Raw genomic sequence first — 18,184 nt, 5'->3', positions numbered from 1 at the left:
GACACTGAAGACTGAAAATTTGCCTTTACGGGAATAAATTATATTTTTAAATATATTAAAAAATAAAACATTATTTTACATTTTAATATTATTTCACAATATTGTTGTTTTACTTTGTTTTGTTCAAATAAATGCAGCCTGGTGAATATAACACTTGTATCATTCATTCATTCATTCAATCAACCAATCAAAAAACCTTTGAACGGTAGTGGCGTGTCTTGGTAATTTTGTAGTCTGAAACAACCCAAAAATACATAGAAATATTTTACAATTGCAAACATAGTTGGTTAGACATTTGATTAAGCAGATGCAGATGTTAACAGTTTTGTAAAGTTCACACACTGGCATTGATTTACACGGGAATATTAACTGTTAAATGGCATCTCATGCAGAAATGCTGATGCAGCATGTTGCCCTGCATGAGTTATAGCTGGGATGGCATTTGCCCACTCTATCAAAAGAACAGGCTGCTTGTGTAATGACTTCCTCTCTTTATTATGTGTGTGTATGTGTGTGTGTGTGTGTGTGTGGGGTGGGGGCTGAACTTCTCGAGTGCGGATTTGCTGGTCGAGCGCATGCCTCCCTCTGCCTGGCTCCTTATAGTGCCGGGCAGGAGGCAGGAATTCTGACCGAGTGGTACGGACATCGCCGCCGGAGACCACAAACACGAAGCTCTCCCATTAAACAAGGTCTCATGATCGACAACTCTTTCAATCAGCTGTCCTGGCGTGGAGGATCAGGGCGAACGCACGTCCTCCTCCAATTAAAGCAAAGCGCGTGAGTGACAGGTATAGTGGAGCTGAACATCAGGAGCAGAGGACACTCAAGGAATCCAGAGGACGAGCCGGCAGGTCAGAAGTTCTTAAATATTTGAATTCAGTCATACATTTTAATTTATATATATATATATATATATATATATATATATATATATATATATATATATATATATATATATATATATATATATATATATATATATATATATTATTATTATACTTTATATTTTAATTAAAGGCATATGTTGTGTTCAATATCAATATATAAATGTAGTAAGGATTTCTGTTCAGAAGATTAATTGCATTATTTCTGTATTGTGATTTACACTGTGTCAATAATTGCAGTGTTTTAATTTGCATTAATATTGGATATATGGATGCTGTGGCATAGTTCACCCAAAAAATTAAAATTCTGTCATTGTTTCAAACATGACATCTGATAAACATAAAAGAAGATATTTTGATAATTGTCTCTTTTTTTTTTTTTTTTTTTTTTTTTTTAAAAATCCACACAATGGAAATCAATGGTCACAAAAACTATTCGGTTACAAACATGCTTCAAAATATCTTCTTTTGTGTTCCACGGAAGAAAGAAAGTCATACAGGAGAGGTTTGGAATGACATGAGGGTTAGTAAATGATGACAGAATGAAAATTTTGTGGTAAATTATACTTTAATTTTTACATTCATTCAGAATTGAGGCTAAGCATCAGTGTAATTAAGATGCTATTCTTAAAAATGTATAAAACCTATAAAGATTAACCAACTTTAACCTTGCTTGCAAAAGTTGCTGAAAAGTGGGTGATAGTAGTATTATTTTGTACTGAATCAAGATAGGGTTACACCTACCAAAGTAATTTATTAAGTTTAGATCAAGTGGAAATGATCCCTTGCCTTCTCTTTAATATATATATATATATATATATATATATATATATATAGTATATAGATATGTATATATATAGAGAGAGAGAGAGAGAGAGAGATTTAAACTTTTTTTTTTTAGTGAATGCATGATTCATTTTTGAGCTTGTCTGGAAGACACTTTCCTAATAATTTTGTGTTTGCAGATTTTGACCTGTTGATCATGCATCAGCTGTCTGTGACTTCCCTGTTCATCTGTCTGTGGCTGCTGGAGCGCTGTCATGGCAACAGTAGCTTGGGCAACAGCCTCAATGATCTACACACACAGTTTGGCATCAGCCTCTACCAAACACTCACAGAGACAGAGAACAACTCCAACCTGATCGTGTCTCCAGCCAGTGTCTCGTTGTGTCTGGGTCTTCTGCAGCTCGGTGCCAGGGGAAACACTCTAGCACAACTTGAGGGAGCTCTGGGATATGACATGAATGGTAAGAGGAAACTAGTGACACACCTGTATGTTGTTGTCCTAAGTAGTTCAAAATATACATCAGCCATCTCTGACAACTTGCCTACCTGCCACTGTCCAATGCTTGAAAAGTTAACATTACAGTTATGATAATACAAATCATACTACAATGGTCTCCTCGCAGATGCTCGAGTGCAGGACATTCTGTCTCGGCCACAAGGAGACCTGGGTAATTCCAGTGAGGGGGTGCGGCTTCAGCTTGCCAATGCCTTATTTGTTCAGAGTGGTGTGAAACTCCTGCCAGAATTTACCCAGCATGCCTTGGGATGGGGTAACAGCAGTCTACTGAGTGTAAACTTCAGTAATCCAAACCACACTCATAGTCGGCTACAGCAATGGGCAAGTTCCCAGAGAAAAGGTGAGCTTGTACTGACTAATAGTAAATGCAGTTACCCTAAAACCACTAGATATTTATAATTTAGATTGTCAACAATGTCATTTTAAGTGATGAATATGGACTACAAAAATACACATAAATATACATAAACATACATTTTTATAACATTATGTAAATATTGTACATATAATGTAAAATGAAATACAGATTTGAATTTACATATGATTGTGGGTTTAAAATATAATTATGTAAAATTAAATGTTGATTTGAATTTAAACATGAGGATGAATTTAAAATATAATTTTGTAAAAATGTAAAAATTAAATATTGATTAAAATTTAAATAGAAGACTTTTAAATTTAATTTGATAAATATATGATTATAAATTAAATATTGATTTGAACTGAAATATAATTTTGACTTTAAAATACAATTATGTAAATGTGTGAAAATTGTTTCTACACCAAATAATGGTGCATTTAAATTGTTTTATTATAATATTATTATTATAATAAGATAGTTTAAAGTAGTATAGATTTGGTGTGGATTTGAAGTGGTTCATCAAAGTTGTTCTAAGACAAGAACACATTTTGGTTTTAGGTTTTAGGACAACTTTGATGAAAGGTTTTGATCCACTTCAAATGTTGACTACTATAGTTACAAGCTATGTAGGATATATTGCCTGGAAAGAAGGTTGTATAAATTAAGTGTACAATTAAGTGCATGATTTATTTCCAAAGCTGATGACCATCTCCAGACAAGAGAGGAGCAGCTCCAGTCCAGTGAGGCCCAGGAAGAGGCCTCCAGGCAAGACAGTTTACTGCACATGGCTCTTCTGAGCACGGTGGTGTTTCAAGGTGCCTGGCAGAAACAATTCCTCTTCACTGACACTCAGAACTTGCCCTTCAGCCTTTCAGATGGCAGAACAGTCAAAGTCCCGATGATGTACCAGTCAACCGAAGTCAATATTGGTAAGGGGAGGAACAAGACAAACACCAGTTAGAATGAAGCCCAGATTGTTCTGCTAAGAGCATATATAGTGGAGGTTTAAAAATACTGTCCTCCTGTCTTAGGGCATTTCCGCCTGCCTTCAGAGCAGGAGTACACAGTGCTGGAGCTTCCGTACCTGGATCGCTCACTCAGGCTACTGGTGGCCTTGCCTAGTGACCGGAAAACCCCTCTGTCCCAGCTAGAAAAGCAGCTCACTGCCCGTGCTGTGGGACTCTGGGATACTGGATTAAGACGCACTAAGATGGATATATTTCTGCCCAGGTAACAACATAAAAAATAATAATAATAATAATTGTAAAATATTATTATATGCAAATGGGATTTAAAATGAATAGTATTTATACATGTATTTTAGGTTTAAGATGCAGAGCAGGTTCAATTTGAAGCCTGTTTTAAAGTCTCTCGGTATCTCTGATGTCTTCAGTCCCTCAGCTGCTGATCTTAGAGGCATCTCGGGTAAGTTAAACCCAAAACAGTTTATACCAGTCATAGATGCTGAGAAATAATCACACATACCATCAGTTTAAATAAATGATTCACTCTGTGAAGATTAAGCCTTCTGTTTGATATTTCTACAGATGGGGAAGGGCTTTTTGTATCAGAGGCTTTCCATGAGGCAAGAATAGAAGTGACAGAGGAAGGGACTAAAGCAGCTTCAGCTACAGGTATGTCATATATTGCTTGCTGAAAAAAAAATAGTGTGGAACACCTATAAATATCTAGCACTGTCTGTTTAATGTTAATGAAGACTGATCTGATTCTACATTGAGATACCAAGATCATAATATAGATGCATTACCTGAAGAAAAAAAAAGAAAAGAAAAAAAAAAAAAAATAGTAGTCACATTCAATTTTCAGTATGTTAACTTTTAAAGGGCTTTTGAATGACTGAGCTTTCTTCCTCTATCTTTCTTTTTAGCAATGGTGCTATTGAAAAGATCCCGTTCAGCAGTTTTAAAAGCAGATCGACCATTTCTCTTTATCTTACGGCAGATCAGTACAGGTAAATACTAGAACTATAATTGTCTAAATCAGTATAATAACGGATAACATGCATTCTTAAAATTACTCTACAACGACACATTACATTTCATACATTTACAGTCCAAACATTTTAGGCTAAGATTCTTTAATGTTTTGACAAAATTCTTTTAGGCCCACTGGGGTTACATTTATTTAATCAGAGATACAGTAAAAACAGTAATATTGTGAAATAGTATTACTATTTAAAAGGTTCACTTAAAACGATTTTCTATTTTGATATATTTTAAAATGTAATTTATCTCTGTTCTGGCAAAGCTGAATTCATTAGCAGCCATTACTCCACTCTTCAGTGTCACATTATCCTTCAGAAAATATTTGAATATGCTAATTTGCTGATTTTGTTTAAATCATGATACATTTTATTTTTTTCATGATTCTTTGATAAGTTAAAGTTGAAAAGAACAATTTATGGGAAATAAATATTTTGTAACATTATGAATAGCATTATAAAGGTCTAATTTAATAAATCCTTGCTGAATAAAAGTATTAATTTCTTTAAAAAAAAAAAGAAAAGTGTACCTTAGGGATAGGAATTGAGCAGAATCTGCCCAATAAAGTGATCATAAACAATGTTAATAATGTACATAAATGCATACAGATCTGCATGACATCTGTTTTGTGAGAGTCAGTTTCATTTACAGGTTTTTATTCCACAGGTTCAGTTCTGTTTATAGGTCGAGTTCTGAATCCAGCCGAGATGTCTTGAGATGATACATGCAATCACAACTGCTTCAAATGATAAACACACAAGAGGATACATTTGCATGATATTGCCAACTTAACTCACCCCTCCTCCCTCATGGGTGGGGGGTCAGAGGGATATCTCAGGCCCGTTAGGAGGGTCCACTGATGCTTCAGGAAGAAGGACGAGACTTTTGTACATATCTGTAAATAAAATTTTATTACATCAGGGTTTTTGCACTTCAAAGCGTCTGTTGTCATTTTTCCCCTCTGCCCTTACTAAATTTTCTCAATTCTGACGGAAATGTTTGGTTACCATCAGTTACTGATGTCATGGAGCTTATTTTCAGTACACACATGCGTGTGGTGCTGCTGATGCAGGAGCCGGCGTTCTGACGTAGAACATCCAACTCTCTCGTTGTGGTACTCTCCTGAATGCATGGCAAAGACTGACATGGAAGAGAAGAAATTGTTGATTTCATCAAAAATATCTTAATTTGTGTGCCAAAGTTGGAATGACATGACAGATTAAAATTAATGACAGAATGGGTGAACTATCTCGAAGTTCTGTGGTTAGCAATATAAAAGAAAAGAAAAAAAAAATCACATAGGGAGTCACTTGAATCTTTACCCCCTCAAAATGATGGGTTTAAGTGAATGGAAAACAATGAACATGGGAAGATTTGCAATCCTTTTAATGACATTATGCCACTGAGAAATTAATGACAGAAAATGTCATTTATTTACATGACTATTCATAGTGTAAAATAGACTTTATTCAAATACATACAAAAAAAAAAAAAAAGGCTTTCCACCAAAACATTTAAATAATATTTTCAGTGTCACCATGTACATATATACAGCATAATAAAAATATTTTAAAGAAGCTTTTTGTATTTATCAATAACATTTTTGGAAAACATTTGGTCCCTGGTGCAGGGTTAAGAGGGTGAGCTATACAAAGACTGATAAAAAAAAAAAAAAAAAAAAAAAAAAAAAGCACTAAGTGATACTGAATATTTGGCAGTAATGTAGGAATACATTAGCAGCTACAACCCATGTCAATAAGTGGCTCTTATCTCAATCCTGAATGATTAAATATTAACTTTACATCATTTTGGTGTTTTATTATATGGTGTTTATCTGGTTGTTGCTTCACTAAATCAAATTCAGAACTGTCATTTGCAATTTTTAGTCAAGAGATAAAGAATTTCAGAAAAGCGATACAGTCCTTTTTCAGTCCTTCCTCATAGGTTTGTCATGGTTTTGTGGTCTGAAAACCACATGACAGTTGCTTAAATCCATGGTTAATAATGATGGGTGGTTTACAAATAAAAGTCCAAGTGGCAAATTTGTTTTTATAGATTTAAAAAAACAAAACGAAACAAAAAAAAACCCTGCTTTTGTGAAAGGAGAAAAAGCTTTTTAAGAATATTGGGAAAACAAAATTTCAGAAATATGTTCCTCTTGCAACAAATTCCTGAGATGAGCTATTTTACAAAACAACAAATGACTCTTGGAGTGTGCAAGTCTAATTTAACTACAAAACCTCAAACATTAAAGAATGGCTTGGTAACTCGCCTTTTAACTTGTGTAGAATTTGCTGATTTATAGTTGCTTTATTAGAGAGATCCAACCTAATAAAAGTGATTTCCAGTAAATCGTCTGTCTTGTCTGAGACTGAATGAACAGCTGAAAGGAAAACATGTTTATATTAGTGATGAATTCCACATGTTAAAATGTCATGGGGAACTATGGTGGGGGGGGATACAAAAATACAAATGCATGAGGAAACCAGTGCCTTTCAACCAGTTCTCTTTGGCACAGATGGGGAAAAAATGCTTTAAAAAAAAATAATAATAATACAGTGCGTGCTTATGACCATTTGATATAGGAGCAACTTTTCCCATTTCCCCAGTGCTGAGGTTTAGCAACACCCCATCAAGTCCTGATTGATAAATCAGCTTCAATACTGATAAAGACTGGAGACACACAAGCCTCAAATTACATTACATAAATAGTGCAGTCAGATTGCTCAGAAACCGTCCAGGTGGTTCATGCTGTTGGCTCTTAAGTGAATCTCCTCTAAGAAGTTCTCCAGCTGCTCAATCAAGACCCTCTTCTTAAACCTGCGCGCACACACACACACACACACACACACACAGCGCATGTAGTGTAATTAGAGCTTTGCCTATGAAAACATCATGGGGTTATTTATATGAATTTAAATAATAATTTTGGGTTTGCACATTAAGTCCAAAGTATTCTTTAGTTTAGAATGCTTATACATGTATTGTTGAGCACATACTGAAAGTATAGTCCACCTGATAAGCACACAAACGCAGGACCTAGACACGTGCACTTAAAAAAAAAATCAAATAAAAGAAGTTTCATTCTTGTCAAGTGTCTGTTCTTTTCTCTTCAGAAGTTGTGACTAAAACAAAAATAAATCTTTGTACTCATTTAGACTTGAGCTGTGAATGCTTAAAAAAAAAAAAAAAAAAAAAAAAAAAAGGAAGTATACTTGGGGCTTTAACCTTCATACAAATACCAGTATGTAGAGTTAGCATCTACTCCAAAAATCTGCATTTGAATCTGAAGTTTACCTGGCAGCCTCTTTGATTATGCTCTGCAGGAAGATCAGACGCGTTTCCAAACTGCCCTGGATTTGCTTAAGGAGGTAGAAGATTCTCTCATAACCTGCATTAAGACAAAGGAAAAAAGGACATTGGGGGAGAAGAAAGATTTGATGTATGGTGTTATGAGCAATGACAAAAAACAACTGTAAAACCACAGGAACAAATGAATCTCCTAAAGCCTGTAATTTTCATTACAATGTAAAAAAAAAAAAAATAAATGGAAACCAACTGTAATAATGTTACAGATTTGCACATGTAGCAAAAACAGTATTTGGGCCAGTTGATTTCACAAGGCCCAAGACAAAGCGTTTGTGGGAGGTCACCCCTCCTTTGCTTATTGGACACCATCCAGTAAAGAGCATCAGGAGAGGAAATGAGAGTCAAGTAGCAGATATCTGCACATGTATGTCGGTGCTGTTACTCACGTCTGCCAGGTTTCCTGATCTCCTTGTTGATGAGCGCTCGGAGTTCAGAGTTCAGTTCCTGGCTCTCTTGGTTTCTGATCTTCTTCAGCTGGCAGGGGGAAGGGTAGCGGTGTGGGGCCTCCTCTTCACCCTCGCTGCCCAGAGACAACTCACTGTCGCTGGACTGGCCGTTCTCCTGCATTCGGTCCTGCTGGTTCTCACCCTCATCCAGCTGAAGGTGGTTCCTCTGCTGGATTGGTTCAGACTCGGGCACAGGACTCAGCTCCAGGTCTGAGCTGCAGTTTGACTCAACATGGTTGGCGATGTGATTGCCCGATTCTGTGTGATCACTATCCGGAGCTGTGTTGAAACATGCATAAAAGTGGAGGTTCAAAAGTTTTGGTCATGACTAATGCAACAGAATCAGGGTGAGTAAATGAAAGGATTTTAATTTGTGAATTAATTACTATTTTAATTTTACTTATAGAATTGTCAAAGGAGTTGATAAGAAACCAGAATTAAGTGGAACGATTCCCAGACTGGCAACTAAAGGGTTTTCTGCACGTGTGTGTTGGTTACGTACTTCTGGGTGGTGTTTTAGGAGGTGTATATGCCCGTCCCAGCCGAAGCAGTGGAGACATACAGCGCCTGCGTTTGGGGGCCCCTACTCCAGCAGGACTACTGGATTCTCCAGGACGCTTGCCTTTGCTTTGAGTGCCAGTAACAAATTCATCTGCCTCATCTACCATCATCGCCTGACACAGAGAGAAGAGAAAAACAGTTATTTGCCTGAAAGTCAATTCTTTTTGATAGCCATTGATTTAAAGGTACCTTCTTGTCCAGTTTGAAGGGGTTACCAAAGGTGTGCAAACGTTTAGGCTGATCAGGGTCTGCTTCTCTTAGAGGGGATGGGCAATGCTTCAAGTAGTCCTGATAGTTGCCCATCTGAGCTATAGGAACACTATGCAGCTGATCTAGAAAAATATTGGATTATAAAAATACATAAATAAAGTTCAAAATGTACCATGTAAATTGTATCATGAGCATAATCTTGTCAGATAAAAAGGCTCACGATTCTTTTTGAAATCAGAAGCTAAATCTGACTGAGCAAATCACCCAGATATACAAGAAAGTTTTAAGAAAATCAATACCCATTCACGGCTGTCAGTGTTACCTTGATCTTGTCCTTTCAGAATGCAGATGCTGGCGTGCAGAAGGTTCCGCCTCATGCGGCTCAGCTGGTCTAGAAGATGAGATCTGGGGATATCATAGGGGTTCCGCAGTCCTTGTGGTTTTAATGCCTGCATGAACATTGAAGGAAACAGGAGAATGGTAAAGATAAGTGATCTAATTTGGTGAGAACTGACCATGAATCATTTGCTCAGTACTGTTGGAATACTTGGTTAGGCACAAAACATGATTCTAAACTGCAAATGTGCCATATGTAAAACACTTGCAGTCAATTCCAGCCCTCAAAATAATAATAATACTTCATCCATAAGGTGTACTGTATTTACAGTTGTGAATATATACACACTTTATTCAGAGCAGCTAGTTGAAAGCCAGCAAACTCCTTGGTGTTTGCCTCCATTGGCAGAGCTGGTCCATCTCCCATGATACATTGCAGTAGCTGTGTAAAATCTTTCCTGTGCGCCAAAGAGAGGGCGGAGCTTCTGCAGCGAAGTTTAATCCCGCCTTCTAGTGCCGCCTTTTTTCCTACTAATGCACAAACTCTGTCTGCCTCGATCTTTGCCTGTAATATACACAATATAATACAACACTTACTAAAGCACTTTTAAGAATAAAGACTATACAGACAAGCAATGTTAGATCATACCTGTTGACTGAGCTTTTTAAGATAAGACACAACACTATAGCCTAGACCATACTCTATGTTGTCAGCCAACAGGTTTGGAGCTCCCATCATTCTTAGTGCTTTCCGCAGGGCCTGGGTGAATCAGGATGAAAAAAACAACAACTAAATAACTTGAATGCACTGCAAAAGATACCATCACACTGTTGTAATGTTAGAATGAATTATGGATTCTATTACTTACAGTGATATAGTAGGGTGGGACTGTTTTAAGATAGTTTTCAAAAGATTGTCGCCACTTCGCTGGAGGCTTGAACTTATGCACAGTAATCAAGTCATCTATAAATGATAAACACAGTTATATATGACACTGTTATATCCATTCACATTCAAAGAAAACTAGTGGCTAGTTTTGTTCTAGTTTGGTGGAATAAAGTATCAAACAAACTCATTTTTTACTTGCCAAGACTTTAAAAACAAGATAGAATTAGAGACAAATTGACCAATTCTTTATATGAATTATTCCTTTGATACCTCCATATGATAAATTAGACATTACTAATGAAGCTTACCGAGCAAAGGCAGCACCACAGAGTAGTTATAGGGCATGACAAACAGGTTGACACAGTTAAGAGCTGTGCTGGCCTTCAGATAACCAAACGGCTGCCCGAGTTCTCCATATTTAGCACTGTTACAAACAAAAACCTGAGAGAGAGAATAAAACAGTGATTAACATTCAGCCATAGCCGGAGTGCAGGTTAGTGCAGTCAGAGAACATTCAACCTATTTGTTGCCTGACAAGTGTGTTTAACTGTGCTTAAAGTCCGATACGAGCAGTACCTGCCAGCAGGTGTGCGGTGATTTCCTCTCCAGTATGTACTGAGTGAGCGGAGATGGCTCTAGCTCGTACTTGTCAAAGGGCACTTTATCCACCACCATGGGCTCTGAATCAACACATGAAAACTTCACCTGCGGGTGAGCTGCACGTGGAGGCTGCAGAGGGACAGAGTCAAATGAGCGGACAGTACACTTACAAGGCTTCCAAGTTTTCATTACACTAGAAAAACCAACAGAGCATATGCACATTACATTAGATACAAAACTGAACAGATGGTAGAGCGTACTGAAACAAGTTTTTTCATACCAAAGTAGGAGAGTTCTGGTCCGGCCAAAAAGACTCCGGGATAGGCCAGTGACCAACAGGAACACCAGTTTTAGGGTTGGGTCTGACATAGATCATCTTATGACAGCTGTGCCATGATTGAGGTCCATGCTTCATTTCTATTGGGCCATCTGGATAAAACAAAAAGTAGTGTCATTATTAATGGCCAAGTTTTTGTAAAGCATACACGACCATTCAAAAGTTTTGGATAAATAAGGTGGGGTTTTTTTGTTTGTTTTTGGAAAGAAAGTTATACTTTTTTCATTTAGAACTTATAAAATTGACAAACATGAAAAAGACTTTGAAATTGTTACAAAAATCTGACAATTCAGCTTTGACATCACAGGAATAAATTACATTTTTAAAAAAGTGGAAAACATTTAAAATTGTAATAATTTTTCAATATTAGTGTTTTTACTGCATTAAATTACATTGTTTTCTGTAGCTGAATAGTGCTCATGTTTGAATACTAAAATAGCAATTTTCAGCACTGGATTTATGAAGTATTCATCTATCCACCCACTTATATTGGTCACAGCCAAAATGGATAAATAGCAGTTTAATTATTAATAGGCACTTTACTGAAATAATACGGAAAATAAAACTACAAAAACCAGGACGTCCTTTACCTTCAGCAGGTGGAGGATCAGGTCCAGTCTTCTCAAAATGAATGACCACACCACTCTGGATTTTCTGCACCAGAGACTCCAGGCACTGGTTCAGCATTCTCTGGGAAAATACGCTGTATGATCGGCCTAAACACACAGCAGAAAAAACAGTTAAAAGACGTTTAGCAATTGCATCTGACATGTGCGCTTTAACTTAAGTGCTTACATGTACATTTTATCCACAACTATTCATATTTGAAGTAACTTAATACTGTCTGGTTTAAGATTAAGCTTTTTTCACACACCTGACCCAGCTAATCAAGGTCTTTAAGATTACTAAAAACTTCCAAGCAGGTGTGATTTGGAGCTGGCTGGAGCTAAGCTCTGCAGAGCTGTGGCCCTCCAGGAATTGAGTTTGAGACCACTGCTCTATAGTGAAGTTCAGTTCGTCTCTATTACACAGCTGTATTAATCAGCACACACGAGTCCAGCAGAATCTGCCTTTAACTACAAATCAGCAATTCTCTTCAATTCACAATTCAAACACCATTTCACAGCACTTAAACACCACCGACAGGTACGACCTCACATTTACTCAGCAGGGAATGCAGAGCTTTTTAAAGAACGGCCTAAATTGACTCTATAACCTCAAACCTATAAATATCCAATTCAAAATGTTATTTTAAATGCAAAAAAAGACAAAAAAAAATATGTCTTATGATCTTAAAACATACTTGCTCATGAACAATTCTCTCTCAACACACATATAACCAAATTCCCCTGACTTCATGAGGATCATGAGACCCCTTTGCAAAGGGGCTATACAGCAGTGGTGTCCATTCTTCTTTGCGTTCAGATTCTTTTCAGCAAAAACTGATTCTTTTGGACAGTTTGTTCACGTAATCTCACCAATGACGTCACATATATACAGTGCTATTAAAGCACCTATTCATTATGTGAATGGAGATGTTTCATGTCTAAAACATAAACTGAATAAACTAGTTTTAACTCACTTTTTACATAAAGAAACTCAAATTTTGCCTACTTGCATGGTTCACACATGCTTGTATCAGCAGCTCATCAGTTCTGCGCAGACATGTCAGAGCCTGAACTGTTTCCACAGTCCAGTGTATTGGTGACTCAAAAACTGTTGACCATTCACCAACTCATGACTCCAGAGAGAATCCTCATTAGTGTTTACTCTAAACCGCTGCCATCAGACCACTGTTATATTTTGTGTTATATGTTTTATTTCTTATACTTTATACCCTTCATTAAAAGACATAAGCAACATAAATTTTGCCTCCCTTTCTTGAAAACCATCACTACTATACATCATCTAGCACTTGATTAAATGAATTAATGAAGATTTATTTTGAGTTCACTTCCGTCACATTCTTTAACTTTTCTCTTCCACACATGTCTTTTAGTAACAAAATTTTCACTTATAAATAGCTCAAATGCATACACACCCCCAGTGACCTCGCACATGGGCGTAATAGGGGATGGGTCAAGTGGAACTCCACCCATTGGTTCAGGGTCAGAAGAGGTGTGGCCTGGAATGCGGAGTATTAAAGAGAAGAGTCGCTGGTCCCATCGGAAGGGCTCTTTGGTCAGCTCACTGCCAGGCAACGGTGTTGTCAGGGGCAAATGTAACTGGAGCAGAGAAATAGAATGAATTAATTCACGTCAGTACAGAAATGGAAAAATTTTATCAGCCACAGACAGTTACTTTTACAGATCTGCAAGTCATACAGTCAAAGATAGCATAGCATATTTATTTAATGCCATGTCAGCATCATAGGCTATTTTCATGGCAAAAACTATTTTAAAAAATACAAGTATAACAAATGCAATAAAAACCAGAAAAAAAAAAAGTTATATCACACAAAATTTTTTACATTAACGTGATGAATTCTAAAACTTTTCATACTGTCAAAGAGAACAATGGAAGTGAGGTATGGAAAGGGAGGAGTGAACTATATCAAGAGGAAAAGTTTAAGCGGAAAGAGCAAGCAGGAAATAGCAAGTACAAAAACAAAATAGGAAACCCATGACTAGACAGGACGGCAGTCACAGAGGAAATCCTCAATGTCCGGCCCATACTGACACACGACCCACCTCGTCTTGTACACCACAACTGCTGGTCAGCTTGCTGCCATCAGTTATGGCCACAATGATAGCAGGCTCCAAGAAAAAAGGGTTCCTACCCTGCAAAACACAAGACAATATAATCAATATAAAACAATAACCAAAAAAAAAAAACTGAGCACCAGCAGTGGAGCTCACTGTAGAAAGGCATAGCTTGAAATACACTCACTGTATTTGTTGTTAACAATAGGGTAGTTACATTGCTTTTATTACACAAACTGAAAATATGGCACATATGCACTGATAAAATAATGCATAACCAATCATTTAAATGCTCTGTTTTGTCAATGATTACACTTAATTATATCTTCAGCACAGTGCAGTTTTATGGACGAGTCATTTCTGAAACAAATATGTAAACCAGAAACCAAGAGAGATCCATTACTTAGTATTCACAATAAAAACTCACAATCTCCGAAAAATTCCTGATCATGTGGATTCCTATTGCAATGACTGGATTTCACCTGCGAAATCCACCTATCAGCAGTAAATGTGAATGGTAAAGGAACCAGGGCTGTGAAAATATTAAATTACATGACAGGTGATATAATTCAATTTAATTAATTGGCATATCAATATCTGCCGTCGAATGAAGATTATTCAAATGTATGCAAACAGCATAGACTTGGGCTAAAAAATAAACACCCAGAACACAAAACAAAGCCCTTACAGCCACACAATAAAACCAATCATAACATTAATTAGGGCTGGACGATTATGACATGATTGTTGATTATTCCCTTGAAATCGTAATTGGAATTACTAATCACGATTGTCACAATTTACACTCAATGATGTTTATACCATTGTTTGAAGCAACTGCATGCCATATTTTTTTTATATGTAAATAAGCTGAAAACACTAACTTAGGCCTGCTGCAATAGTCGGTGTTGACGGTGTTAAACTGTGACACTGGTTTCGTCACTTACCCGCCGTGATACCCCCTCCCCTTTTTTTTATTTTTTAGATAGTAATAAAAATCATTTAGTTCAGTTAGAGAAGACACTGCAATTAAAAACTGAACGCTGCTGCTCAGTGCAGAATGCCGAACGAAAGGCACATCACAGATCAGCAGCAGGAGTCAAATTTCATTTATCAATTGAGAACAGTCGAGCTGACTGACAAGAAGAGTGAGGTGAGAGACAAGACAATGGAGGTTTTAGTTTAAGATTTAGTTTCGAAATGAAATGCAAAAGCGCCTAGCCGACTGGCAATATTTTGAAAAGCTTGTTGACTTTTGAGACTTTTTTTTTTTTTTTGTTACATTCGTTTCTTATTTATTTGGTTCCACAGTGTTTGCTGATTTTTAATTTTTCAACTGTGTAATTTATTTTTTTACATCAAGGTATATATAAGTAGATAAATTGAAATTAAAATGCACAGGTATTTACAAGCTAACCCCAATGAACCCCACCCCCCGGTGTTGTCACACTTTGATTAACCAATGAGAAAATTCTCACCATCACAACCCTACTCTAACAGAAAAACGTATTACTTTTCTATAGTATTCTTCTTTAAAGGGGTCATGAACTGAGAAATCAAACTTCCCTTGATCATTTGACAAATAAGAGAGCACTGTACTATAAAAACATCCTGCAAGTTTCAGAACTCAAAACTTTCATGGCTCGATTCTGAGATTTCCGAATGCATCGCAATTCTCCCTGGAATCGATTCTGAACTTATATTTTAACAGCAGATGGCGCTCTAATCTAGTTTTTATCCAAACACTCAAAAGCCCCTTTCACGCTGCAGGTTGGTCCCGGAAAATTGCCGGATCGGCTTCTGTGTGAACGCAAACACGACTGATTCCGGAATCGATCCCGGGTTGGGGACCTAGTAACATTGCCGAGTTCAGTCCCAGAACGAGCGCTGTGTGAACAAAAGCCAGAATCAATGCCGTAAAGAGTGTGTCGTAGTGATGACGCACATTATCGTGTGACTTTTACCGGGTGTTTTGAAGGCAGATCAACGTTCGTGACGAAACAATACGCAGTGTGAAAGTGAAGTACGCTTGTGCGTTCGGCTGAGTCTGTTATTTCACTTCGGCTCAGAATGCTTTTATGATGCCAGATTAATGTAAACAGCCCACAGTGAACACCCTTGTAATTCACTTTAACCTTTTCAAATTTTATGAATGATTTTAGGTTCAGTGTGTGCAAGGATCTGGAAACAAGCAGAGTATGTCTGTTTCTAAAGCCTGCAGAGCAATCTGCTGTTCAAAACTAAGCTCAAAATCGACTTGAGAAAGAATCGCGATGCATTCGGGAAATCTCAGAATCGATGCTGAATCATTTCTCGATTCGGCATGCATCGATTTATTTCCCCAGCCCTAATAATTTTGCATTTTAAACTATTTTGTAATGTTTTGAATTATGAATGTTTATAGATTATTTATTTTAAGATAAATTTAATTTAGAATTAATATTTTGTGAATAATAATAAAAGTTATTCTACCATGTGTGATCAATGTCACAAATAACCTCCATAATTTACTATTATAGTTACATCTGTGTGAGGTAATGTTGAATCTGTTGTATTTTCACAGCTCAGCATGCAGAAATACAAAAACTGTCCTTTACAAAATTCCAGAGAATAAAAACAAAGAACTGGAAGAATTTTCAACTAGAGCACGCATACAAAGCATAACCAGTGTCCTACTACAAAACCTGCTTCTTCAGTTAGTCAATAACCTTATTTGCATCCAAGATGTAGGTTACTTATTACTACTGTGTGTCACCAGGGGCTCTTGGGATTGTGTTGGCACAGTGTGAGCCTATTGGGTGCTTATTTAACTGTGAGATGTTGGGGAGGGGCTCATGGGGCAAGGCCATAGACTTTATACCAGTCCTGGGTTTATAACATACCTGTCCATAGTTGTCTATCCCCGAAACTAATCTATTGAGATTGAGCAAATCAAAAGCGGTCCTTAAAGACTGGCCGATCGATGTCAGTCCAACTGCTTGCAGGTTCCTCAGCTCAGTCATAAAAGTGGCATGACTGTCCTTCCATCCAGCCTGAAATATCAAAACAAAGAAAATTATTAGTTATGCCTTTTAAGAGACGCATCAAAAATCTTCAGAAAGACAGAATGATCTGAAAGTTTCTTTGGGGTGTTAATGTAGAGGACAGTGAAGAGTCCTCACTCTCTCTCTCTGGGTGGGAAAACCAAGTTAGGTAAGCCCCCCCTCATCTCTCTTTCCACACACACACACACACACACACACAGCTCTCTGCTGCCACACTAAGCAAAATGTCGGCCATGTTGTTAAAACACAAATTCATGCTGGACAGAATGTGTTCACACTACACATTCAGCCGTGGTGTTTTGAAACGCAAACAGACGAACCGAGCGCTGAGAGTGTCTGGAGTGAAATAAATAAGGTTTGGAAAGAAATAAAAGTGTTTTTGTACCTTAATTCCAGCCGGTGCTTCCTCGAAACTCACTAACATGTATCTGTCTCCCCTGCTGGCCGGATCTCTGCTCCTCAGCTGCGGAGAAAAGCGAACGAAAAGGCAGTTTTTTGTAAGTTTTCAGTAAAATGAGAGTGTGGAGCAGAGGTGTGTGTTGATTTACCTTCAGGAAAGTCTCAACTGCGCCCTTCGCTATGTCCAGATAGCTAGTGCCCAGATGGGAGCGCTGGTTCATGGAGGCGGACGTGTCTATCAGGAAAAGTAACACGGGCATTGTGTTGATAATCGCCCCTTCTGCATGGACCGAATGTCAGTGCAAGAGGACAAATGCAGAGCAATCTTTTGTTCGCCTCCTGTCGCTGCTGTCAGCACGCTGCTAGCCGGCTAATGCTAACTGACTCGCGCATTCTTTCTGTCAGAGTGTAACTGTAACGTTAGTTAGTGTTGAAAGAGCGATGCCTTGTAAACTTAAGCAAACCTCAGACCCTGGGGGGGAAAGGTTGTTGATTTACAAGGGAAACGGGTGTTGTTGCTGTAATTTGAAAGAAATGCCTAACTTTTATCATGGTAACTTTCTGCTTAGTTTACGTCCATGATTCTCCTCACACTGAGCTCTGCTCGCGGGCTGCAGTGGTTTTATTCTGCGTTCAGCACTTGACTCCGCCCCCTGAGCGCTGCCCGAGCACTGTGCGTCAAAACGCCTCGACTGATTGGCAGCTGAAAATGAGCGATTAGCATATCGTCAAAAAAGCGA

General features: G+C 37.6%; 2 protein-coding genes and 1 long non-coding RNA gene across 9 annotated transcripts; 1 reads left to right on the top strand and 2 right to left on the bottom strand.

The window, feature by feature from the left end:
• The first annotated feature begins 144 nt into the window (after nucleotides 1-144).
• LOC109095940 (probable serpin E3) lies at nucleotides 145-5,482 on the top strand. 2 transcript variants are annotated; one of them, XM_042763638.1, is made up of 9 exons: nucleotides 145-851; nucleotides 1,850-2,131; nucleotides 2,294-2,527; nucleotides 3,247-3,477; nucleotides 3,580-3,778; nucleotides 3,873-3,973; nucleotides 4,096-4,182; nucleotides 4,437-4,520; nucleotides 5,218-5,482. In XM_042763638.1, the coding sequence occupies exons 2-9, from the start codon at nucleotides 1,867-1,869 to the stop codon at nucleotides 5,265-5,267; spliced, it is 1,251 nt and encodes a 416-aa protein (XP_042619572.1). In that variant the 5' UTR covers nucleotides 145-851; nucleotides 1,850-1,866; the 3' UTR covers nucleotides 5,268-5,482. The 2 variants fall into 2 exon arrangements, with proteins under 2 accessions (XP_042619572.1, XP_042619573.1); XM_042763639.1 differs by lacking the exon at nucleotides 145-851 and adding an exon at nucleotides 1,351-1,407.
• LOC122146114 lies at nucleotides 3,274-5,696 on the bottom strand. Of its 2 annotated transcripts, none has more exons than XR_006160801.1 (4): nucleotides 5,559-5,696; nucleotides 5,349-5,446; nucleotides 3,633-4,012; nucleotides 3,274-3,416 (listed from the first exon to the last, which is right to left on the bottom strand). It is a non-coding gene; the product is annotated as an uncharacterized LOC122146114 (long non-coding RNA). The 2 variants fall into 2 exon arrangements; XR_006160800.1 differs by having other exon boundaries at nucleotides 3,633-3,770.
• A 224-nt stretch (nucleotides 5,697-5,920) lies between these two features.
• Nucleotides 5,921-18,063, bottom strand: LOC109095939 (integrator complex subunit 6-like). Of its 5 annotated transcripts, none has more exons than XM_042763635.1 (19): nucleotides 17,594-18,063; nucleotides 17,431-17,508; nucleotides 16,884-17,033; nucleotides 13,990-14,079; nucleotides 13,341-13,524; nucleotides 11,890-12,015; nucleotides 11,243-11,391; nucleotides 10,939-11,091; nucleotides 10,671-10,803; nucleotides 10,343-10,437; nucleotides 10,123-10,233; nucleotides 9,823-10,038; nucleotides 9,460-9,586; nucleotides 9,117-9,259; nucleotides 8,869-9,040; nucleotides 8,307-8,645; nucleotides 7,849-7,942; nucleotides 7,251-7,371; nucleotides 5,921-6,934 (listed from the first exon to the last, which is right to left on the bottom strand). In XM_042763635.1, the coding sequence occupies exons 1-18, from the start codon at nucleotides 17,702-17,704 to the stop codon at nucleotides 7,278-7,280; spliced, it is 2,565 nt and encodes an 854-aa protein (XP_042619569.1). In that variant the 5' UTR covers nucleotides 17,705-18,063; the 3' UTR covers nucleotides 5,921-6,934; nucleotides 7,251-7,277. The 5 variants fall into 5 exon arrangements, 4 of the variants coding, with proteins under 4 accessions (XP_042619569.1, XP_042619570.1, XP_042619568.1 ...); XM_042763636.1 differs by having other exon boundaries at nucleotides 7,256-7,371; XM_042763634.1 differs by having other exon boundaries at nucleotides 5,921-7,371.
• Between the last annotated feature and the right edge of the window lie 121 nt (nucleotides 18,064-18,184).

The sequence above is a fragment of the Cyprinus carpio genome, chromosome A9 (genome assembly GCF_018340385.1).
Source record: "Cyprinus carpio isolate SPL01 chromosome A9, ASM1834038v1, whole genome shotgun sequence".
Lineage (NCBI taxonomy): Eukaryota > Metazoa > Chordata > Actinopteri > Cypriniformes > Cyprinidae > Cyprinus > Cyprinus carpio.
Note: the sequence above shows the minus strand (reverse complement) of the source record. Positions and strands in the feature narration are given on the sequence as shown.

Coding starts and splice junctions, on each gene's coding strand:
- LOC109095940 (XM_042763638.1), top strand. CDS start 1,867: ATGCATCAGCTGTCTGTGACTTCCCTGTTCATCTGTCTGTGGCTGCTG. Junction 2,528..3,246: donor GGCAAGTTCCCAGAGAAAAG/GTGAGCTTGTAC, acceptor TTATTTCCAAAG/CTGATGACCATCTCCAGACA. Junction 3,478..3,579: donor GTCAACCGAAGTCAATATTG/GTAAGGGGAGGA, acceptor CTCCTGTCTTAG/GGCATTTCCGCCTGCCTTCA.
- LOC109095939 (XM_042763634.1), bottom strand. CDS start 17,704: ATGCCCGTGTTACTTTTCCTGATAGACACGTCCGCCTCCATGAACCAG. Junction 12,016..13,340: donor CATGTGCGAGGTCACTGGGG/GTGTGTATGCAT, acceptor CTGTGTGTTTAG/GCCGATCATACAGCGTATTT. Junction 10,804..10,938: donor CACCGCACACCTGCTGGCAG/GTACTGCTCGTA, acceptor TCTCTCTCTCAG/GTTTTTGTTTGTAACAGTGC.